This window comes from Rhopilema esculentum, unplaced genomic scaffold (assembly GCF_057945365.1).
Source record: "Rhopilema esculentum isolate cy_ngs unplaced genomic scaffold, ASM5794536v1 HiC_scaffold_27, whole genome shotgun sequence".
In the NCBI taxonomy this organism is placed as follows: Eukaryota; Metazoa; Cnidaria; class Scyphozoa; order Rhizostomeae; family Rhizostomatidae; genus Rhopilema; species Rhopilema esculentum.
In genome coordinates this window covers 693,101-715,831 of record NW_028300838.1, presented here as the reverse complement: position 1 = coordinate 715,831, position 22,731 = coordinate 693,101, and the positions used below count along the sequence as shown (strand labels likewise).

At 36.0% G+C, this 22,731-nt stretch overlaps 2 protein-coding genes across 3 annotated transcripts in view; both read left to right on the top strand.

Moving 5' to 3' along the window:
• Positions 1-17,083, top strand: LOC148957454 (kelch-like protein 2). Its single transcript, XM_089115363.1, has 4 exons — positions 1-1,309; positions 8,674-8,790; positions 10,907-11,209; positions 15,069-17,083. The coding sequence occupies exons 1-4, from the start codon at positions 115-117 to the stop codon at positions 15,353-15,355; spliced, it is 1,902 nt and encodes a 633-aa protein (XP_088971489.1). The 5' UTR covers positions 1-114; the 3' UTR covers positions 15,356-17,083.
• A 2,044-nt stretch (positions 17,084-19,127) lies between these two features.
• LOC135695052 (nipped-B-like protein) overlaps positions 19,128-22,731 on the top strand; it is a 32,751-nt gene continuing 29,147 nt past the window's right edge. For both annotated transcript variants that reach the window (XM_065213997.2, XM_065213996.2), the window contains exons 1-2: positions 19,128-19,762; positions 22,109-22,286. In XM_065213997.2, coding sequence (XP_065070069.2) covers positions 19,699-19,762; positions 22,109-22,286 — 242 coding nt within the window. In that variant the 5' untranslated portion in view covers positions 19,128-19,698. The remainder of the gene's footprint in view (positions 19,763-22,108; positions 22,287-22,731) is intronic.

Sequence of the window (22,731 nt, the reverse complement as noted above, 5' to 3'; positions counted from 1 at the left end):
GTGAACAATTATTATTACTGGTTACTGTGAAGAGGAGGTTGGCCGGGAGTTGATTTGCAAGCCGAAGGTGCTTACTCATAATCAGTTGTTAAATCTCATGGATAGCTAGCAGTCATGAAGAAGTCTGAGTCGTTAGGATCTGGTAGAAAGTCAAGCACGAGTGGCGTGTCTTCCCACAGCTCAAATCAGTCATCACCAGGAGCAATGCCACATCCTTCACCAAGTGGAGCAACACCAACAGGCCTAGTCATAAATGGCCTGTCGCCAACTTCACCAAAAAGCGAGACACCTCTAAATGAAGAATGCCATTCTGAGCTGCATTTACATTGTTTATCGGTTTTGAAACAGCTCAACGACTTTAGGAACTCCAATATCTTATGTGACGTTACCCTCTGCGTAGATGGGAGAACTTTTTATGCGCACAAAAGTATCCTAGCATCATGTAGTCCTTATTTTAAAGCAATGTTTTCCACTAAAATGAAAGAAGCAACGGAAACAAAGCCAGTTATACTCAATGACATAGAAGGACATAACATGGAAGAGCTACTAAAGTATATTTATACGGGTGAAATTGAATTAAGGAATGATAACATAAGACCGATTATATCCGCTGCAAACTATTTATTGATCACAAGCCTTAAAGATCGGTGTGTCAGGTTTTTGAAGAAGATGTTAACACCGGCAAACTGTCTTAGTATTGAAAACACAGCAGAACAGTATGACTGCGAATGGCTAAGAGCAACAGCTACTTCTTATGTTAAAGAAAATTTCCTTACAATTATACGAGCTGATGAATTTAAAGATCTTCCTGTCGAAAAACTGATCGAACTTCTGGCCAGTGATGAAACAAGAGTTGATCGTGAAGAGCAAGTTTTTGAAGCTTTGATGTCATGGATTAACCACGATATTCATAAAAGGAAGCATTATTTTGCAGATTTGGTTGAACATATTAGGTTCCCTTTGATGTCACCTTACTATTTGATGGACCATGTTGAAACTGAAGATCTTGTCAGATCAACTCCTGAGTGCATTGATCTACTGCTAGAAGCCAAAAACTATCACATGCTTCCAGATAGAAGATGGCAGCTGAAGAGTAAGCGTACTACTCCAAGGGCATCAATGGGTATCGTCAACGGTGTTATTGCAGTTGGTGGAATCCAGGGTACATCTGTGGTTGCATCAACCTCATGCTACCTTCTTTGTGCCAACCAGTGGTTTGTTCTGGCAAAAATGAACACTCCAAGATGCAGGCATGGTTTAAGTGCCACGGGTGAATTCGTTTATGCAGTTGGTGGTCAATATAGAGAAGGTAACATTTATATTTATGTTTTTTAACTTGTCTTCTGTGAGATCATTCCCAAGCACATGCTCATGTTCTTCCAGCTCTTGAGATACCAGCTTGTGTAAGTGAATCTTGTGTCTCAATGAATGAAAATGATCAGATAAGAATTATGTATAATCCTGTTTTTTCTATTTACTTGTTTCAAAAAGTTATTTTAGGGATGACAAAGAGGTCTTGACACAATGTTCTTAAACTTTAGGTGATGCATCTAGGTGATGCATTTCTACCTGTAAGTAATTGGTGCAAACTTGCAAAACTTGCAAACGAGCATCTTGAATCCTAACTCTCTTAAACATGCATTCACTTCTGCTGGAAGATTTATAAACCTTTTTTAATTGTTTTCTTTTTCTGTGAATATATTTAATAACAGCCCAGAACTGATGAAAATATTATCTTTTTAGTCATGGTAATCTGAAAAATCTTACAATAATCTTATACCCTTCAATATCAAAAAAAAGTTTTACAATTATTGATAATTTTGTAATGCTGTAAGTTTTTCTTGTTAAGTTGCAAATGGAGTTGTGTTGTAAGGAGGAGAGCTTACAGGTGAAATTTAGACCTGCTGTGGGTCACTGTCCTTGCAACAGTTTGAAATGATTGGGATGATGGTCTCAAACTATAAAATTTCGTTATTTAGTTTGTGCAAGCATGATTGTTGTGAGATCTGACCCAATATGATTCAGTTTTGACTCCCTGCTGTAGCTTCAAAATGCTTCTTGTACCCTTGTTTGTTTTTATCATTTCCGAACTTCAAAAAATCTTTCTGAACCCTTAGCAAACTAAAGTACTTTAAGTTTCTTCACAAAGAGCTGTTAACATGAACTTTAATATATAAAAATGTTGGGTCTTTTGTGAATCCAATGAAAGCTATTAAGGATGAAAAGGAAGTTCTTGCCTATCTTTGCCAATTTTCCACCATAGTATATCAGCAAATTAAAAATTGGTTTTTAAACTGCAAGCTTAAGTTGAGCTGCTTTCAACCATATATCTAACATCTGCACTTTTTAAACTTTCATTAGTTTGTAAGCATTTCCTTTAATCCATCTCTTAAAAACATTTTACTGCTGGTTTAAAGTACATTTAGGGAATTTTAGTTCAGAAGTCTTATTTCAGCTTTGAAGACTATCTCCAGATGGATAATGTAAATGCAAGATAAGCCTGTGTATCCCTCACTGAAATCATGCGATAAGGTCCTTCTTATCTGGCTTTTTAGTAAGCTTCTTGTTTTCTAACTTACAAGCTTTAAGAGCAGATATTTTTCTTATTTCAAGCAAAGAGCTTTTGCTGGTATTGTTGTGAATTATTAACAAAAGATTTAGGGTACAAATGCACAGATGTTTTCATGGACATTGCTCCCAGGAGATTAGAGATACCATCGCAGGTCTTCTGAGACATATCAGATACACTAGGCAGTTTCTAAGTTTCTTTGTCAGACTGGTGAGCTCTGTATACTTGACAAGCTTCTGTGGTGTCTTGCCATAAGATTTGTGAATTAAACTATGCGATTGTGTATGAAATGGTAATAATAGCATAAGAAAACCTCATTTTTAGCATTCGTTATTTGCTTGTTTCACAAAAATGCAGAATGTAATATGCACAAATGTTGCATAATGAAAAAAATACCACCAAGCAAATCTCTGTTTTATTTAGAATATTTTTTACAAGATAGCAATGATGAACATTTTTCAGTTCCAAATTTTGATTCTTTATCAGAATATACAGAATTATAAAGGATTAATGACAGCTAACTAATTCACTTGCCAGTTAAACTGCATGCTCTCATTAATTTGAATATTGTACATAGGAAGTTTATGCCATCAGACTTATTAACCCCTGAAATTATATAAGACTTGCACAAAAATGGAATGTTTGACAGGTATGACTCTGTTTATTCATTTTCCTACCCAGAGCTTTTAACCTTTTGAAGGCTTTACTATCTTCTTGCTTCTTAATTTTTATAACAAGGCTTCCAAAAAACCAATTAACTTTCTCGTCTCACTTCACTTTCTTGTTAGCCCATTCCTTGTTCTCCATGTAAAGTTCTTTGATATAGGCCTCTCCCTAACATGAAACATTAAAACAAGAAGAATAAAATTTATAGGATATTGCTAAATCAGCTTTTGCCTGTCCCTAAATTTTCCAACTTTAGCCTGTGTATGTTTATAAGATAAGTAACAACATGTCAACTTTGAAAAAAGATAAAAGGGCCTTTAGAGTAGATAAGAGATGAACTTTTTAGAGGCAAGGGTGAAAAGTATTTTCCAACCAATCACTTTGGTTTCCTTTGTTAGAACCAAACAGTTTTTCCTTCCAGTTTGGGTAGAGGTGCACCACCCTTCTATCCAAGTTAAGAAAGCATTTGAAAATGGATTGACTCCTTCACATTTCTAATGAGGAGGAAATTTACTGCTTAAGGCTGACTGTTTATGGGGAGGACATTTAATTTGTAATATACAGTATAATTGTCCAAACTAATCAATCATTAGGCTGCTGATGAAGCTCTAGAACTTGTGCTGTTAAGTTTAGTTGACAATTAAAAGGGATGGTCCTTTTGACAGTCTTGTTGATATAACACCTGCTGAAATATGTCATTTATATAAAAGACAAAATGCCAGTTACTGTTTGCCAGCCTATCATAAAGTGCTCAATGCCTAAGACAGAGCTGTACACACTATTTGGTTTATGGAGCAGGACAATTACAAGTTACTATTCTGTGTCTCAGACCTACCAAAGTCCAAGTCACATGCATTTTGCGTGCGACACAAGCATTTCGGTCCTTTCCCGCGCTCACATGCATCAAAGCAGAATTTTCACGCATTTTGCAACAAATTTCTTGGTTCATTTAAATTTTCAATTTTCATTCCAAATCCAAGCAAAATCTCTCTTTCCAAACAAGGCAAATTAGAACGATAACAGCAACCACCTAATAAGATGACTAGATAACAGCGAATTTGCACAGGTTAAGTGATGTTACATTTATTGGCAAGTCTGCATGAATGGCAGGTTAGCTCTATTGCAACAATTTCACAATGCAACTTTCTTTGAGATGTACAGGAGGAGCATAATGTCTTTTAAGTTGCAATCAGAGTGGTCAGAGTGATATTTGGGATACCAGCTACATTACGACGCTCTGCTTGCCTAGTACCTTCCTTCCTCTGCATTCTTGGTCGACCGTGTTTTGTCAACCTTCTTTTTCAAAAAGCTCACTCATTTTCAAAACTGAAACTTGACAGGTCTGGTGTTTCATGCTTGATCCAATCACCAAAGTATCCATGAATAAATTTTTGCAGATAATAGACAATTTTTTAAAATGGTTCTAATCAAGGTTGTACTTAAACGCATATGCCTTTCACCATAGTAAACATGAAGTAGGCTTTAAATAGCTGCTTTTTGATAGCTATTGTTGTCTTAAATCTTTATCAGCTCCTTACATTTTTGTGTCAGAAAACAAATGCAATTCACCAAACAGGCCTGAGAAATGGAGTGAAAATTTTATCAAGCTTAACAATTATTTCACTCAAGCAAACTGCCCGTAAGCAGTTTTATTTGGCTGTCAAGGACCATGTAAGCAAAGAGCCTTGAATTTGCTCACCTTTTTCAAATATTTGAATACATTTTGAGTTTTCTTTTTCATCTCACTGCACTGTTGAATTTATCCTGCTAAGTTTGTTGATTGTATTGACAAATCTATCATTGTGTGTATTCATTCACAATTCCTTGTATTTGTCAATGTATTTCTTGATATGTTATGGAAACATATTATCCAAGTTGTTAATATCTGTGAATCATGATTCTATCAGTTTATCTACATCATTTGTTTTACACTCTTATGATACATGCCTGCTGACAGCCCAGGGAGGAAGCTGTGTATGTGAGGCCATTGATTTCCAGCATGGACTCTTCGTTCAGGCTGCCATATTGGCATAGGACTGAGCCTGAATATATTTCTTTGGCAAGATGATCTATTTCTTCTTTTCAAAATCTTTCATTTGCTAGCAAGCATCTGCAATAGATAAAACACTTTTTCCACCCTAGGCCATAACAAGACAAGATAAAGAATAAACAAACAAATTAGTCTCAAAGTCAGCTTATTTCAATGGTCCCTATGTCAGACAATGAAGCACCATCCAATAATGCCTGCCAATATTTCTTGTACCACACACTAGATTCTATTGCAATTTTTCAATTGCTTACCCTCCAAACAAAGTTTTTAGTACGATTTTTAGATATTCAGTGTTGTCCATGTGATTCCTACTAGATTTTTATGATAATATATTGTTTCGGGATGATTGGGTGCATTGTAAGCTTTTTTTCTGGCAACAGTTATTTTCTGCAGAATAACTTTTTAACAACTGGGTATTCCGAAGACTTTTGGAAGCAATCGTAGATATTGTACAAAAAAGCTCCTTTCTAAAGCAGATTCTTCTTAACTAAAGGCGCATAAAGAAACCAATAATTTGATGTCTTTTGGAGATGAAAAATTGTCTTCAAACTTGTCATTACTTAAACTATATTACTTTTTGAATTGTTTATTACTATCAATATAATATGTACAGTCAAAGTCAAGAAACAAAAATTTCTATGCTAAATCTTAACCTAAAACATATTTTTTATTGTTTATCATCTTGAATCAAACTAGACTGTCTAGATATTCATAATCGCTTTAATCCTCCTTAGAGATGCAAAACCTCTTTCTTATGATTAAACCACTTTATTATTAAACTAAAAGGTTTTGCACAGCTCAGTATTGCAATATTTACGGTAATTCATGGATTTATACGATTACAGCTTAATAGGATGTAATGCCTCTCTTAAAGGCATAATTACGTTAACGCAATAGTAGCTCGTTTATCTCCATTCATTCTACTTACTTCTCACTGCTTTTGCTTTGCAAAGTCTCATCCAGCTTAGACACAGGCGACAAAGATTTTCAGATGTTAATTAATTTCTGCAGTATTCAGAATTTTCAGAGAGTCTTTTCATCTCTATCATAACAGATGTGGTAATAAGGGGGGTGGGCAAAGGAACATTTTTGTGATTTCGCCCTTTGGATTGTCGAAAACGCCCCTTTTTGAGAAGTGATATAAATAAGCTATGATGTTGGTTTATGTCACAGGCTAATTGCAAACTTGCACTCTTCCTAAACTTTCCAAACTACCTATTCAGACAATTTTTTTGTGCCTGGCTTTCATTACCAGGTAAACTTAAAAGCTTCAGACCTTTCACGCTTTCTCCACTGCAAGATGGTACTTTCTCTTGTCGGAGACCATCAAATTTATCGTGACCCTAGCCCCCAGTCACCATAGTCTTGAAAAAAACTGAACTTACTCTTGTGCGTGTTCGTGTTTACTTACTTATCCGAGATACAAATGTTTGTTTGTAAGAAGGAGGTTTCTATATCGTATGCCTTCATCACGTCTGTCAATATATTACTGGTACTCAAGTTGCCGACAGGTGGCAGTGAAAGGCACAATTTTCCTGTGTCTTTGACGTTTCTATGGCCTGTCATATTCATGTTTTGTTAGGGAGTTGGTCACGGTTGCGAAATTTTATTTTTGTTATGCTAAGAAACTAAGGTCTTGTCATGGTTGCAAGCATTTCATAACATAAACATGCAAACATCGAAGTGTAACATGCAAACTTCGCTTGATTTAGCAGAAAAGCCTCACGAAGTTATGCATTGGAAGGTGATTTCACAGAAATAATTTTAGGGCGGACGATTATAGCTAAATATATTATCAGTGCCTGAACTGGACCTATCACTCAGTGAAATTAGATTCTTCCTAATCTTCGTTCTCTCACTTTCTTTCTTGTGCTAAGAGATTGTTTCATAACAAGATCTTAGGAGTATATCCAAGAAGAAAACGTCTAATCCACTAATTATACTTTATTTCTTCAAGGTTTTATCTTTTTCTACAGCACCTGCTTGACAAGAGAATCCTGTTAAATTTTCAAATTAAGACCAAGTTTCTAATGGATAAGCCCAAGCTATCACATTGCTTTGTCTTTCTTAGTTTCTAGAGCATCTGTCGTTACAGTATTCTAGGCATTTAAATATCAGGAATTTTCGAGATTTAATAACATTTTGGGTCTTTCTAATTTCCCTAAAGTGTTTACCCAGAATCTAACCGGCTTTACCTATATTGTCAGCCCAACGAATCTTTGTTTGATAACAAGAGATGATTTCTACGTGCTTTGATGGTAGCTCATGCAACCACAAAATCAAAACGAAAACTCTCTACAAATTAATCATTTCTGTCATTGTCAAAGAGATAAGTATCTTTTGAGCTGAGAAGAAAATTCAAAGATTGTAAAAGCAGCTAAAAATATATGTTAGATACAGAATATATCCCATTTGGTAATTCCTTAGACGTTAATGATCATTTAGTGCATATATCTTTATTATAAGCAAAGGTAGTCACCTAGATTGAATGATCTCTAAAATAGGAAAATTTCATAACAAATTAAGTTGTAGTCAGTATGCTAGAAAGATAATGTTGTAAGGTAATTTTACTTATATTGACATATCTATTTAGTTGCCTAATGATCACATTAATCATCGAACTCGGAGTTGCTTTGAGAACCGTCCAGTTTTATAAAAAGAGCATAATGTAAATCTATGATATTTAATGTTGATAATTGTAAGTTTGATTGAAGAGAATTCAAAAGAGCCATTCTTATAAATCAAGGATTGTAGACCACTGACTACGTAAATCACAATATCAAAAACTATTTTATAAATAAACAAACACAAAAGAAAGAAAGAAAGAGGAGATTTGAAGATTTTTGTTCCTGCATTTTCAAACCGTTTGGAGGCCTGGATATACTCCGGTGTTGCCGTAAGGATTTTTGCATTTAGATCAAATTGTAACTGTTCGTGGCCATAAAGGATGTTGACCACTGATTTAGATAGCTGCTAATACACTATTTGAGTTACTCTTTATTTACATTCTCGGTGAAAGAAGCAACGTAAATGAACATCCAGTATTTCTTGCGAACACTATGCAAAGCAAAGGTAACACTTCTAAATTAAGGCAATCACTTCAAAAAATGTCTGTTAAATTTGATCCATGTGGTGTTAGTAACAGACGGAAAGAAGTATTTGTTTAAGTTACCGTCATTGCATACCTGCTTACATCCCCTAAGAGAATGTATACGAGGGTCACGGCACCAAAATGACAATCGTAACTGGCTGTATTTTCTTTTTCAGTAACGGTATCTATTGAGCTTTTTGTGGAGTGGCTGAGCACAAATAATGATTGCTTCTCTTGTAGAGCACAAAATCAATTTGCAACAAGAGACAATCTTCTAAAAAATCTAATTTTTTTCAGGAGCGGCTCAAAGTTCTCTTGCAAGTGTGGAGAGGTACGATCCAAAGACGAATACATGGACAAACGTCAGTCAAATGCAGTGTCGCAGAAGTTTACTAAACGTCGCTGCTTTGGAGGGTGAGTCCCGATTCATATTTTTTGAATCTCATAACAAGTAAGTGATTCCTAGCGATCGAAATTGGAAGCACTTGAGTGCCAATGAATAACAAGAATTTAGATGTAGTAGAATTCTCTCGGTGTAAAATGGAAAGAAAGGACAGTTTTACATCCTAACTTGTTTAATCCTTTGAACAAACATTTCATCGTAAAATACCAGTCCAGGCGACGTACAGCTGAATGTCACATTACCGTTACAGTCACATAGAATATAGGCCCAAACATGTAAGACTGTTCAACTTTGGTATGACTATAATGGGAATTTACTGAAATAATCTAATATGACTATAATTATTTCTAAGTCCATCATGATATACTCGGTCCTGTGTTACTGTTTCATTCTTAGGTTCTATAAATATACCTGTCTAATTGAGATGAAGTTTTATCTTAACGACCAAACCCCGTATGGTGTTTAGCCCTAAGCATGTAAAATTTAATTTTGTTTACTGCCACGCCTTGCTTACAGTCATACCATATATACTGTTATTTGATGTGATTACAACCGAAACCTCCTGTAGATTGTAAGGTATTTCTTAAATCTTAATTTTTGAACAATGTTTTTATAGTCTCCATGTTTACACGTACGGTGTATTTTCCAAAAGCCCTATTATCACGATGTGAAATTTTATGTGATTTGAATGTCATCATTTGTGCCACTGAGAATCGTAGTCATATAAACAATCTTTGTTTATGATGCCCTCTTCTCGCTAACAAGGCACACAGTAACCCACACGAGATGTAGAACATAAGCTATTTGTTAGCCATGTACCTAACCAGTTTGTCAGAACATAGGACGGAAGAGTTTCATTTTTATATTTTCTTCTGGGGATGTATTTCTCGAATGTTGAAAAACTGGAGTAGAATGGCCTGGAGATATTGTCTGTGTTGTAAAAGACAAAAGCTTTAAAAGCATGGTTTTGAAAACACGTTTTTGAGGCTATAGAGGCTCTTATTTGAAGCTAATGGGAAATCATGAAAAGCTGAGACGAGGAGACAAGGTGCGCAAGCTCGTCAGCATCGATGTTGGCGTCCTAATCTAACTTTTTCCTTTTCATTACCGTAAATCCTCGAATTGCCCCCCCTCCTCGAAAAAGCTCCCCCTCAAATAAGCCCCCCATCATATAACCCCCCTCGAATAAGCCCTTATCCAAAAATATCAAAAATAAATAAGCCCCCGGGGGGGCTAATTTGAGGATTTACGGTATACCTGGAATCTCTCAAAAATGTTTTAAAAGCTGTTGCTCTGCCATTCACATTCAATCAAAAGTTACAAATACTTGTTTACCGCTCTGTCACAAGCTCACAAACATTTGTTATTAGATCACCCTTCCAAACCTTTGTTGAATGTTTGATCGTGTTGGCTGTTTGATTCATTTCCCTCCTGGAGATGCAGGAAGAGATCGTTTTCACTATAGCTTCTTACTTTAATGCCTCATGTATGATTAAATCATGTGGTCAACTTAATGATACTTCTTCATTAAAGGAAATTACTACAGAGTTGGTCTTCTAAGCTGGTAGGCTGGACTTCATCTTAGTGTGATTAGTATGCTCCACATTCAATACTGCCGGGTCATTTTCTATCCTTTGAATATAAGCAAGGCAAGCGTAGTTTAATTATATTTGAATACGTCACGTTTATTAATGGGCCTGGGTCAGATTTAATCCTTATATGCTGTACCTTTGAATGTTTTTATTGCCTTAGCAGGACTATCTACGTTGCAGCTTGAACTGCTATCAATTGCAGGCTGCAATAAACCATATTCCTTCAGACGCGTGAATGTGATTTTTGTTTTCTAAGCCGTGTGAATATGGTTTTGATGTGACATAAAAAGCGTAATTTTTTTTGTTCTACTAGCCCGTTTTTGTATCAGTAGTACCTTTTCATCTTCTTGATGAAATTATTTAAAGCTTATTGATACAGATTCACACGGAGTGATGATCCCTGTTATGTTTCGTTGTTCTTTAACGGCGAAGGAAGAAGACCCTTTTATTGTAGTTTATTTTGAATATTTCATACTGTTTGCTTTAGCCTTAATATTTCAATTTCTCAGCCGTTAATCTTCAAAATGTCTTTTAGGAATGTTGTATGCGGTGGGTGGCTGTGACGAAAATAATCTCCGCCTTCACACCATGGAAAGATACAATCCGTCAACAGACACGTGGTCATTCGTTCCGCCAATGAGCACTTGTCGAAGTAGCCCCTGCGTCATTGGAGATAAGTATCTTTACGTGATTGGTGGAGTTAGCTACGTTGGAATTGCACTTAACACTGGAGAAAAGTTTGACCCTCACACGAATACTTGGAGCAAGCTAGCACCAATGACCACAAAGCGCGCAAGTGCTTGTGGTGCCGTTGTCAATGGAAAAATATACGTCATAGGTTAGTAGAACTTTTTTCCAAAGCTCCTTGCAAAGCTCAGGAAACGCAGCTAGTTTTAAATGAAACCTGTTTGAGTAAATTCTTCTTTCTACGTTTTCGCACTTTAGAGAGTGCATAAGAAAACAATTCTAGTAAAGATGCTCCTTTTTTGGACTGCCGGTGTAATATGCGTTTTGGTACCCTATGCTAAAGTGTAATATTGTGAAATGCAATGTACTTCGAATCATGTGATTTCATCTTAGTGCGATGTTATGACACATTGCGAGTTAGAAATGGAACACAACGTTTTTCGTGTTTAAAATTTCACACTTCTCAATCACCCAAACTTTGGAGTCGCGATTAATATGGTACTTATTTGCATAAACTTAATAAAGAATATCACAGCACCGCTTCTTATTAGTACCCCCTTGTTAAAAATAGTTTGATTGTTATTTACATACTGAAAAATGTGAACCAGAATGTTTGTGTACGCGGACCGCTTCACAGTGTGTTTTATCATTATCTTAGTTGACATTTTGCAACTTGACAACGATAAAATTGCATTATGGGATATTGGAACTCGAGAATGCTCATGGTAGGCACAGGGTCCTTTAAGAAATTGTTTTATGCTACTGACAGGTGGTGCATGGTTTGCTTTCTCTTTGCGAGCTCTTCCCGTCTTAGGGGATAATCATCGTTTTTGTACTTTCGCTTTGGCTATGCGTTTGTTTGTAATATGCTTCGGAATTTTCTTTCGCATTACTTTCACAAGCTTCTGTTCTCATTCTGTGTTGCCTTGAACTTGAATAGTTTTCTTGGCAAAGCCACTTTGATCTTCCCATTGAACACTGCATACATACCCCAACAGCAACCAATATTTAAAGCCCGATGTTTTCAGATTTACCTTTAGTCTTCTTAGAAAAAGACCTCTTCGTTTACCCTAAAATTTTCAGTTCCCTTCTGATAGTAGTTCCATACCGGTCGTGTTTCTTGAAAACACTTTGCCAATACAGAGTACATAACCTCCTTCTCATCAATGCCTCTGTTTTAGTATTTCCATTTGCTTCTATATTATGTCTCTAATTTAAACCAAAGAAGCTTATAATTACAGCCGAAATGAGGACAAGTCGCAGAATTTCTGAAAATCGCTTGCCAATACCATTGTCTCCTGATTTTTTCAAATCCCGCCCAGAATGTCTCCATATTGTTACATGTGATGCATTTTCTTCTACTTCTTTTGACAATAATGTGTTCAGCCTCGTAGTGCATTGTTGAATCCGCTAGGAAAATGCTTTCTAATTTCCATATATCCTGTCATCTCTATATCATCAAATTGAATATCATCCCTTGAAGGATGCAAAACGTATGCTTCCTTTTTGCGATTTCTTGGGAGCCTTTTTATAGCTGCTTTCAATTTCTTGGAATACTGATGATTATGATAGAAGAATGAGAATATAGGAAGTGGTTATTTGATTTTCATATGGATAAATGTCTTTCATCTCCAATAGAGCAAATTTTATTGGATGCAAAAAAACTGCAATACCGTTTGAATAATGGATCTTGGGGTTGCCGTATTTTCCAGCTCAGTAAGCACGTTGTACCCCCGTTAGAAAAGATATCCCTGTGGAATAATCTAGCATGATGTCAAGATGTAATCTATCAAAAATGCATTACATTCTCGATGTTCAAGTATCTTCATAATTGTTTTCGTCATTCCTCGAAAACATTGTCAGTGTAGACGTGTTTTATATTTAGCCAGTGTGTTCAGATCTCTTTCGATATTAGAGGCCTTTCAAGGCTTTCTTTTCTGCTTTCAATTGATGCCTTGATTAGCTCTCGAAATACTGACATCAACTATTGAAAATTATTTCAAGAGATTTTAGCTGCTTTTTCAGAAGTTTACACATTTGGTATCGAGCCCTTATAGCAAGAATTTAGAAGTAATGAGCTGCACAGGTTTTGGTCTGTAACCACTCATTTTTGAAGAGCTGAATGCATTTATAAGCATATAGTATGTCGCAAAGACTACTTTTCGAATAGCTCTGAATAGCAACTTGTAACCTTTGCTTATGCCTCAGCCATTTTATGTGCCCATTCTTTATATGGATAAAATATCCTGGTAAGATAGGAACTGGAATATGATCCATATTTTGCTACACCATGCAATTTTTTAAATAAACGACGACGTACTGGCGGTTCTGGGTTTTACTGAGAAAAATCACAACTCAAATTTCTGTCTTTGAACAGCTTATGCCAGCCTAGAATGAATAATAAATGACAGGCTTATTCGAAAGCCTATACTGTAACAAACCCAAAGGAAGGTAATCAATGAACAAATAGGATAATATCACCGTACCTCGTAAAGAATAACAAGATTAGGGGATTTCTCCATGGTTGGGATTAAAAATGACCTGAAATGTATTGGTCATGTGCTCATCAATTCTTGATCCCCGCTAATTCTCTCATCTCCTACTTAAGGCGTGGAATTATATCCATAATAGAAACGGTCCTAATCCATAGAAACTATTACGTTAAAAAGCTTCTGGATAGAATCAAACGAATAGAAACAAGGCGAAACAGTGAGAATGTTTTGATGAGAATTTGAGGTCCATGCACCTGATTTGTAAGTACTCTGCTGGGAAGAGAGAATAGGATTAAGAAGAAAAGGTCTGGAATACGTTGACTTGTAGAATTTAACAAACAAACAAGATGCGAGAGATTGTCCTTCTACTTTTGTTTAATGTATCTGCAAAATTTATAGCTAGATACTTATAAGCCACGTTTCAGCTGAAATGTATCAACTATAAGAAAAGGAACTAAGTCATCTTTCTATTTTCCTCGTCAAATCCTGTGTAAATCAATACAGTGTTTTATCTGACTTGGGGTTTTTAAAAGCTTCATTTCAAAGAAACATATTGTCAATGTTAAACTTACGTACTTTTTTTACGACACATTTAATGTATAAACGTCGGTTAATGGCTAAAGTTAAGCAGAATTTATATCCAGATGTGGATCGAATGTCTTGTGAGAGGAAGAATGTCGCTTTTGATTGGTTCCTTGTTTTTGACCAATCCGCGACCGTTATCTAGTTGAAAGTCCAAGATTGAAACGAACTTTTTCTGTCTACACAAGTCGGGATCTTTTGTTTTTATTGACAGATCTTTCTATTAGCCTAGGCCTGATTTTAGACAGAAATTAGGAGCATGCTCAGTACAGAGATTCTCATTTGCGAACTTTATTTGCCACATAATATGCCAAGCCTCTATCAGAATAGACATAATTCTTTTTCCCACAATGCAACCTTCTTTCGAATTATTAATCTAAGACTTTGTCACTACATTGAAACCCAGGAATTTTTGGTATATTTTTATTTCAGTTTCTATTTGATCAAAAATAGATACCCTATAACAGAAAACTTGAATAAATAGAAAACTTTTTTATTCTCTAATGAGTTATCGATTGTCTAGTTAGTTTTTTATTCATCCAGTTAATTATGTTTACAAAAGCTGATTCTTCTTTTGCCATTAAATTGCTTGCCATTTTATTGCTTTCTACATGTACCCCTGAAAACAAAGTGCTTGATCTTACTGCAATGTTCAGTATTGAATGCAGTATGAATTTTTTGTGTAGATATTGTGAACTTATGTGCGATGATTTTTGCTTTCTTTGGGATCTTTCACATGGACTATTTAGTAATTGTAAACAAAATAAGCATGGGACAAAGGCAGATTCTTATAGTACCTGACATGTTGTCAAACCTGCCATGCGCGTACTGTTCTGATGTATCTATCACTATAAGCCTTGGTAAATTTTCAGTTCCTCCATTTCCTAACGCATTTTCAATCAAACTTTACCTATTATTTATTGTATTTTTTTCTAGGTGGCTGGGATGGTACAAACCATTTAAATAGCGGTGAAGTATTTGACACGGAGACTGAAACGTGGAGTCAAATAGCGCCAGCTAATTGTGCTAGGTGGGATGCAGGAATAGCTGTCGATGGTGATAAAATATTTATTGTTGGCGGTTGTGATAGAAATGCTGTTTGTACACTTGAAACTGAATGTTACGACTCTGTTAAAGACACATGGACTCGAGTTGCCAGCCTGCCGGTTGCGACTCACGGCTTGAAGTGTTGTACCGTTCAACTCCCGAGCAAATTTGTTTAGAATCTAAAGCTATGTTACACTCACCTTCTCACACCCTCACATTCAAGATTCCGCCACAGTTATTCACCGACAGAGTTGCTGTCGTCCTCTAAGAGGCTCCCTTTCTCAATACAACCTCGTTCAGAGCTGTTGTGCGAGATTTGTGTATTCAAACTTTAGTATTAGTAAAAGAAGTTCCAGGTGAATATGCTTTTAATCTTGTATTAACAGTATCTTCAGTTTTGTTTCTATAAGAATAAGGTACCAGGGTAAAACTTTAAATTCAGCAAAAGCAGTCGTAACACAGAATAGGAATTAGGCAGAAGGGAAAATCCTGCCCATCAGGTGAAGCCTGGAAATTCTAGCGCATGCGTTAACTTATACGAAGTTTAGCATGTATCTGTCGTGAATGTTTTGAAAAAAGGAAAATAGACAACTTTTTTTATCATAATTCGATTCAATTCAACGAAATTCAATTATATTTATATCATAATTCGTTTACTATCTGATAAATGAACGATGATTTGTCATTGCTTAGTTCCTCTAATGAAATCGAGGTTAAAGGGAAATTAAGAAATACTATAGGTGATTCAGGCTTCAAAAACAATAAAGAAACCGATTAGAGTTACCCTTCTGCCTATTTCCTATTCTGTGGTCGTATGTACAAGATATCATGTTCATAGAACTGCGTTTAGGTAGGTTTACATGAAAGAGAGCTTAGCAAAGACAGCTTAAGTGCGAGAGGTAAGAACAGAGGTAAGAGCTTTGCTCGAATTCTCCAAGTTGTTGCTAAGTGTCTGTACTTAGCATTTTAATACGCTATACACCCCCATTTCTGTTTTCAAATGGCTTATGCTATGCCCAATTGTTGCTGTTTTGATAGGCATATCTTTTGGCTGCAAAGACGGGGATGCTCATTCTACAGAGACTTTCATTCGTTTGTCACCCCATCAAGTATTCACAATGCATCAACAATCTTTATTGGAAAATGATTTTGATGACTTCACTTTGAACAGAATGATAGCGACTAAGTTAAGTGGAAAACACCACGCTAGGAGTGAAGATGCGTGAAGATTGATGATTAGGACCCCTTGTTACACTTTTAGGCGGGTTTTCTCTTGTGTAAATACAGAGCTTTAGAAAAAATGTGAAGCAGATCGGCTATTTATCTTATTTGACTGCACGAAAGATTTCAGGCTATCTAACCATTGTAGAATTTAGTGACAGAGCAATCTAACAACTGTACAAAATAGAATAACTTTTGATAATATCCCGTTTTAATAAGAGACAGCCTTATCAAATTTTAAACAAGATAAAGAGAGACAGAAATGTATACTGTCTCGTTTTATTACTAAATTTTAACAGATTATTCCAGTATAATGCATAGATTGACGAAAAATAGAAACAGTTCCTTGCGTTAAGGTTTTGTTTATCACTTAGCGAGTTTTTCTTTTATTGTTACGTGCTTTTAATAGTAGTTTCGTCCAAATAAACATCTGAAATATTGTTAAAAAGATGATCCATAATTTGTTTTGCAGTTTTATCTTATTTGTCGTGTAATTATTTGGTAGTGCTCACGAAAGCATTTTATCTAGTAACTGTAGAAGTGAGCAGACAAATTTGTTAATAGCGAAACTTTCTAGAGTTGTATACAAACATAGAATAAGCGATACTAGATACTGTACATGCTATTGTCCAATAAATACCCAAGCGAAACCATGTTTCTGTTTTTTGGTTTTCAATGATTTTCCTGCTTAATTTGGCACACACACGACTTTTGAAGAAGTGCATTCGGCAAAACGACGAACAGAGGAGAAGTTCAGGATATAAAAGATTGGGACAAATTAAGTCAGGTCTCAACAATGTAGATACGCTACACATTCGGGATGGGGGCGGGGAGGGGGGAGGGTCGGTAAGCAGTGGCGGAGTAGCTATGTTTTCCCTGGGTTGGCCAATTCGATTTTTGCGCCCTATCTATGTATCGTGGTTATATAAAAGCACGTGTTTCTAGAAGGGAAATCAATTTTTGCAACTTGAATTCAAATTTTCATGAATAAGTTGTGACTAGAAATGCGAGTATGAATGGAAAGTTATGTAATCCTAACATCTGGCCTTCTCGATCGTGGTTCGGTAAAATATCAAGCTATTTTGAATTTGCTTATTTTCGAGAGTCAGCCTATTTTCGAGGAAATACGGCAGGCAAAACATAAAATTCTAATCAAAAGACATTCTATTCAATTACACTGATGTTTCATATAGGCTGGCGGCTCCTTGAACTCGTTTATTATATCTATAATAAACGGCTCAAGTTTGTCATTCTTTAGTAGTTATTAAATAGTAGTTTCTTTCAATAACATGACAGTTTCAAGCATTGAATCGTACCATTGAATTGGACAAAAGCGGCGGGGCACGAAATTGAATCTGGAGTTGGGCTAAGAATCAAGTTTAGTGAAATAAGAGGACCCACCATGGTTGGGTCCAAAAATGTTTGAAATCAACCCTTCTAGAATGGCTAAAAATATCCCCCAGACTAAAATTTAACAAATTACTATACCGCTCAGAATAGACAGTTCGACGATGCTCAGAAAAACATTGATTTTTTATTTATAGAAAAAATTTGGGAGGGGAGGATTCATGCCTTGGGGAAAGAAGGAAAGGTTGACCTTTGGTTCAGAGTGCACATCGATGTATCCTGGGTTCCAGAGCGTCAAATGTAGCAAGTGGGGCGTCGACAGAGCGTCAAGTGTAGCATAGCAAGTGGGGCGTTGAGTCGACGCCCCATTTGCTCACTTGACGCTCTGGAACCCAGGGTAATATCGATGTTAATAACAAGAAGCTGCTGTATTGATTGCCAGGGTGCATTCCATGTACTTAGGCCCGAAGATCTTCGGCGTACACTTTTGGCATACGTAAAATCTTCGTTAGTTGGCGTGCTAAACATGAAGCTATGTACACAGTAAACACGAAAACATTTGACACAAATGTTGATTGAGTCATGGCAACGCAACGTGCTTCGATTGTAGATAGAATCGCACGTTTTATTAGATTGTTCACAGCAAGTTACAGCGAAGTGTTCTACCCATGTACGATCAAATATTACAAGCAAACAATTTTGGCGCCCCCTTATCACCATTTGCGCCCATATTCAGGGGGGCATGCCCCTCTTGCCCCTGTCACCACGCCACTGTCGGTAAGTCTGCAGAATAAATTCTGAAGAATAAGATCCTAAACAGTTACTAAGCTGTTTTTCTAAAACTTCATCTTAAAAATTCAGCACAGTCAATTCCCGGTGCTTCTAGGGACGGATTTAGGGGGGGGGGGCGTTTAGGGTGTCGACTTTTAAATTAAATTAAGAAGCTTTAAAATCGTGATAAAACTGAGAACAACGAAAAAAGAGGGTCACTATTTTGCTTCGTAGGGCCCAAAGGGAGTTTGTAGGGGGAAATATCAAAATGAAGACACATAGCAACAGCGTTTCCCAAACTCTTTTTCTTTGCAAAACCATGCAAAATAGTGACCCTCTGTTGGAGGCCCTGCTTTTAAGGGTCACTTTTGACAAATCAACTTTTCGACATTGGGAAGAGCCACTCTGCATCGATGATAAAAAATGAATTAATCATCTGCAGCTTTTGGAAACTATCAAAGCCATAAAATATTTGGATATTTCCATTTTTATGAACCGAATACAGCAGTTTCTGAAACTGTTTTAAAATACTGTATCATCAACCAGATTTTGTTCTATTTTTATCTATTCTCTTGGTACCCTGTATTTCTGAAAATTCCCGGATAAAAGGAAAGGGCGCCAAATCATCTGTCACGCCATTTTGATTTTGAACGCCATGGCACTAAAACCTAGAAATATGGAGAAAATGTTGAAATTTCAAATTTTGTGTAAAAGAATTGTTAGAATTTGAATTATTGGTGATGAATGCATGGAAATTATTGGATTATTGCAGTATTTCTGTTTATAATTGTACTACAGTTGATGTGACGACAAAACAACCTGCCTAGGCCCGTTTTTTTCAAGACAAATGGTATCTTCAACAATGCTCATTGACTGATGAATTGTTTCCTTGATCTAGCATAAGAGGGAATAATTGAATTTTATGCAGATTCGTATGCAATTCTAAATCACTGGAGTACGGCTGATATTTGTGTCGTTTTAATTGAATACAATCAACAGTAAAACCGGCGAATCCTTTTTATGGAACAGGTACCTCTCTCAAAGAAAGAAGAGATAACTGGCATAATTATAAAAACTCAAGCAGGAGGAGAAACCATTTATTTCATTTTCTAAGGAATAACTAATGGCACAGGATATTGAATGAACTGGAATTTCTGGTTTAAGAAAAAGGACATTCAAAATGAACAACAAACCAGAAAACGTGCCTATCGCTACATTATCTGCTCTCACCAGCCTCAGTGATGGTAAGTTTGCTATTATGGGCCTTAATTTGAAAATACAATCCTTTGTTCAGAGTATGAGTATGAGTTGATGTAATACTTCATGAAGGTTTATGTTTGTGATTTTATGTGACACCAACAGCCTCATAAAATCAGTTTACAAGATGCTATTTTTCCTTGCATCTTACTTCTGAGTAAAATTGTTAAGGTTTTTTATATCAAGGAAAAGCTTTTGAAATGGAGCATTTTGCCCATGCATCCCCCAGTGTGCAGACCATGGCAATGGCACAACCAACCACACTGGTAACTTTGTTTCTTAGGCAGACAATTCCATTTTGAAAATTGGAGACTGGACACATTCAGAATTCATACATATTTTTAAACTTTGTAAAATGTAACATCTACCCCGCTTGGCTTATCGTTGAGACAAGAGTGTTGGTGATAATGCTTGTCCACAAAATACGACAAACTTTATACAACAGACACTTTTTGAAACATCAACTTGCCACATTTCAACCTCAATCACCAGCAGCCACTTCCATATATAGACACATTTCACTTGCACATCTTTCTGCCCTGTTTACTGCATTAGATCACAAAATGCGACCTTCACTACATTGGGGAGACGTCCAGGCTCTCCATGAAAAAAACAACGCAAGCTATAAAAAGCCTTTGCCAGTTTGGCTGTGTTGGCTATTTAGCCCTTGCAGAACTGCTGTTCATTTTTTTATATTTGAGTATTTACAAAGGCAAAGATACATTACCTTGCCAATTCTTTAAACACTATTTGCCTTAAGAAGACATTGTTGTGTCTATTACTAGACCTTTAAATTTTGTATTACCACTTCTTAAAACAAGACAAGAAAGGAACATAAATTTTTGGAATATAGCAAAGTTTTGTTAGTTTTTGCTGCTATATTTTATTCCTTTCGTGTGAACACATTTCCTTTTCCATTGGAAGTTTTAGCAAATAATACAATAGTTTGTTAACATGGGTTAAACACATAGTTGGTAAGACCTCTTTCTCTTTATTTGCTAACACCCTGATAATTAGCAGTAAGTAGTACAAACATTGGGAAGCTAAACTACGTGGGCCTGGAGACATCCTGTCAGTTAAATGCCCATTTTGGTAAACATCTCTGCAATTTAGAAAAGAAAGTACATCTTCATGAATCCAGACAATATATTCTGAATACCACAGTCTCCATTCTTTTAATCAAAGATAACCATACACCAGCTAACATGAAAATCAATGGACTTTGCTATATACCTAATAGTATCTTTCCTAATCCAGCTATTATTATTTTATATATTATCTCATCAATACACTTTCTACCCCATCACGTATTTCCCCCTTGTCTTGCATTCTATGTCATATTCCCACCACATTCCATATCTATCAGTTCTACTCTTCTATTCTCTTTTAACCATTACTACTCCTATTCTTTTTACCTGGTAAAGTGTTATGCTCCAAACACCATACTTACCTTTTATTCATGTTTATACCAAGTTATTATTTAATTGTATTAATAATTGCAAATGTGCTTTGAATTTTGAAAAATTTTCAAACAATCATTATAGTGTCTTGTCGTTTTAATTTGGTGACAGCAAGGGTGAATCATGTTTCAGTCAATTAGCTTTCATTCCATGCCAAAACACAAAAGGGCATGTTGAAAATTTAAACCAGCTTCTTAAGAAAACCTTGAAAAATTTTTCCTGCCTCTCTGATAATCCTGACTCTCCAGTAATCCCACATTAATAAACCTCACAGCAGGAACACAAAAGAGAGAACAGTATTCACCAACAAAACCTATTACACAAAGGGGTTATATATACATTGTTGTTGGTGCTTGAAGAAACATTGATCATGAAGAATGAAGTCTCTTCAACTTGCCAGATTTGCTGATTTTTGGCATGTTGACCATAAGAAGTTACTCAAGGTTGGCACAGAGAAGCCAATCATGATTTTAACCACAGTTTATGTCAACATTGCTGAATAGCAACCTAGATTAAAGGGGTTTTACTTAGGAATCACCTTTTTAATGCATCATGTGTCATGTTTTACAGTATTAGTAAGCATTCAAGATTTATAGGGATCTAACCATGTATTTAGAAAATAGTGTCAATACCAAAATATTGCCCTTTGCTAAGTTTTATATTCTTTGCACCATGTTGAGAAATTAGAAATTTAAGCTGATATGGCCAAGATTTATAAGCAAATTTTGTACCATATGCCAACATTTCTGATCTTCTCAACCAATCCAAGTCAGTTTGAATATATGAATTATGTATATAGATGTGTTGTCCTTCTAGACTGAGAATCTTTTGTGTCTTTGTTTGCAATCATTAACATGTATTGTATTCTTTCAGTTATTGGCATTCTACCCCTACCAAATGGACTTCCAGGTGAAGATCGACATTCAAACAGTCTCATTTCAACACAGGCAATATTGCATGATGCAAGACAGATACTAAATGGTGAACAAATTGACCATTCACTCACACAACGATTGCAAGCATATTTGAGTAAAATAAACACAAGCTATCTGTAAGTTTCATTCTATATGAAGAAAAACCATTCTAATAACATATACACTATTGATCTTTTCTTTGTTTTTGAATTCATCAATTTACTGAATATTGTCAGGCCTTGCCCGGAAAGGCGCTCGATTGAGCGCGCGCGCCTAGAGCGCACCCAAAAAGAGCCTTGGAGAGCGATTTATAGAGCCCCTCAAGACGTAAAAACAATATTAACGCGGAGCAAAATAAATTTTTGGAATTTGTTAAATCAACTTGATTAAGCATAAACAATCTTCCCAACAGACCGCAATATTATGATTTGCGTAAGATTACCCCTTGAGAAAAAATTCAGCAAATTTGACGTTGGGTTTTCGATATCATTTTTAATCTGAAAACCCTCTAATAACCATCAAGGATACAGGCCATCAAGCCTAAGCGTATTCTCCGGCAGATTTATTTGATTTTCGAGCAAG

Bases quoted from the DNA above. Each gene is read 5' to 3' on its own strand.
- LOC148957454 (XM_089115363.1), top strand. From the start codon at position 115: ATGAAGAAGTCTGAGTCGTTAGGATCTGGTAGAAAGTCAAGCACGAGT. The intron at 8,791-10,906 runs GTGAGTCCCGAT...AATGTCTTTTAG, and splicing joins AAACGTCGCTGCTTTGGAGG to GAATGTTGTATGCGGTGGGT. The intron at 11,210-15,068 runs GTTAGTAGAACT...ATTTTTTTCTAG, and splicing joins TGGAAAAATATACGTCATAG to GTGGCTGGGATGGTACAAAC.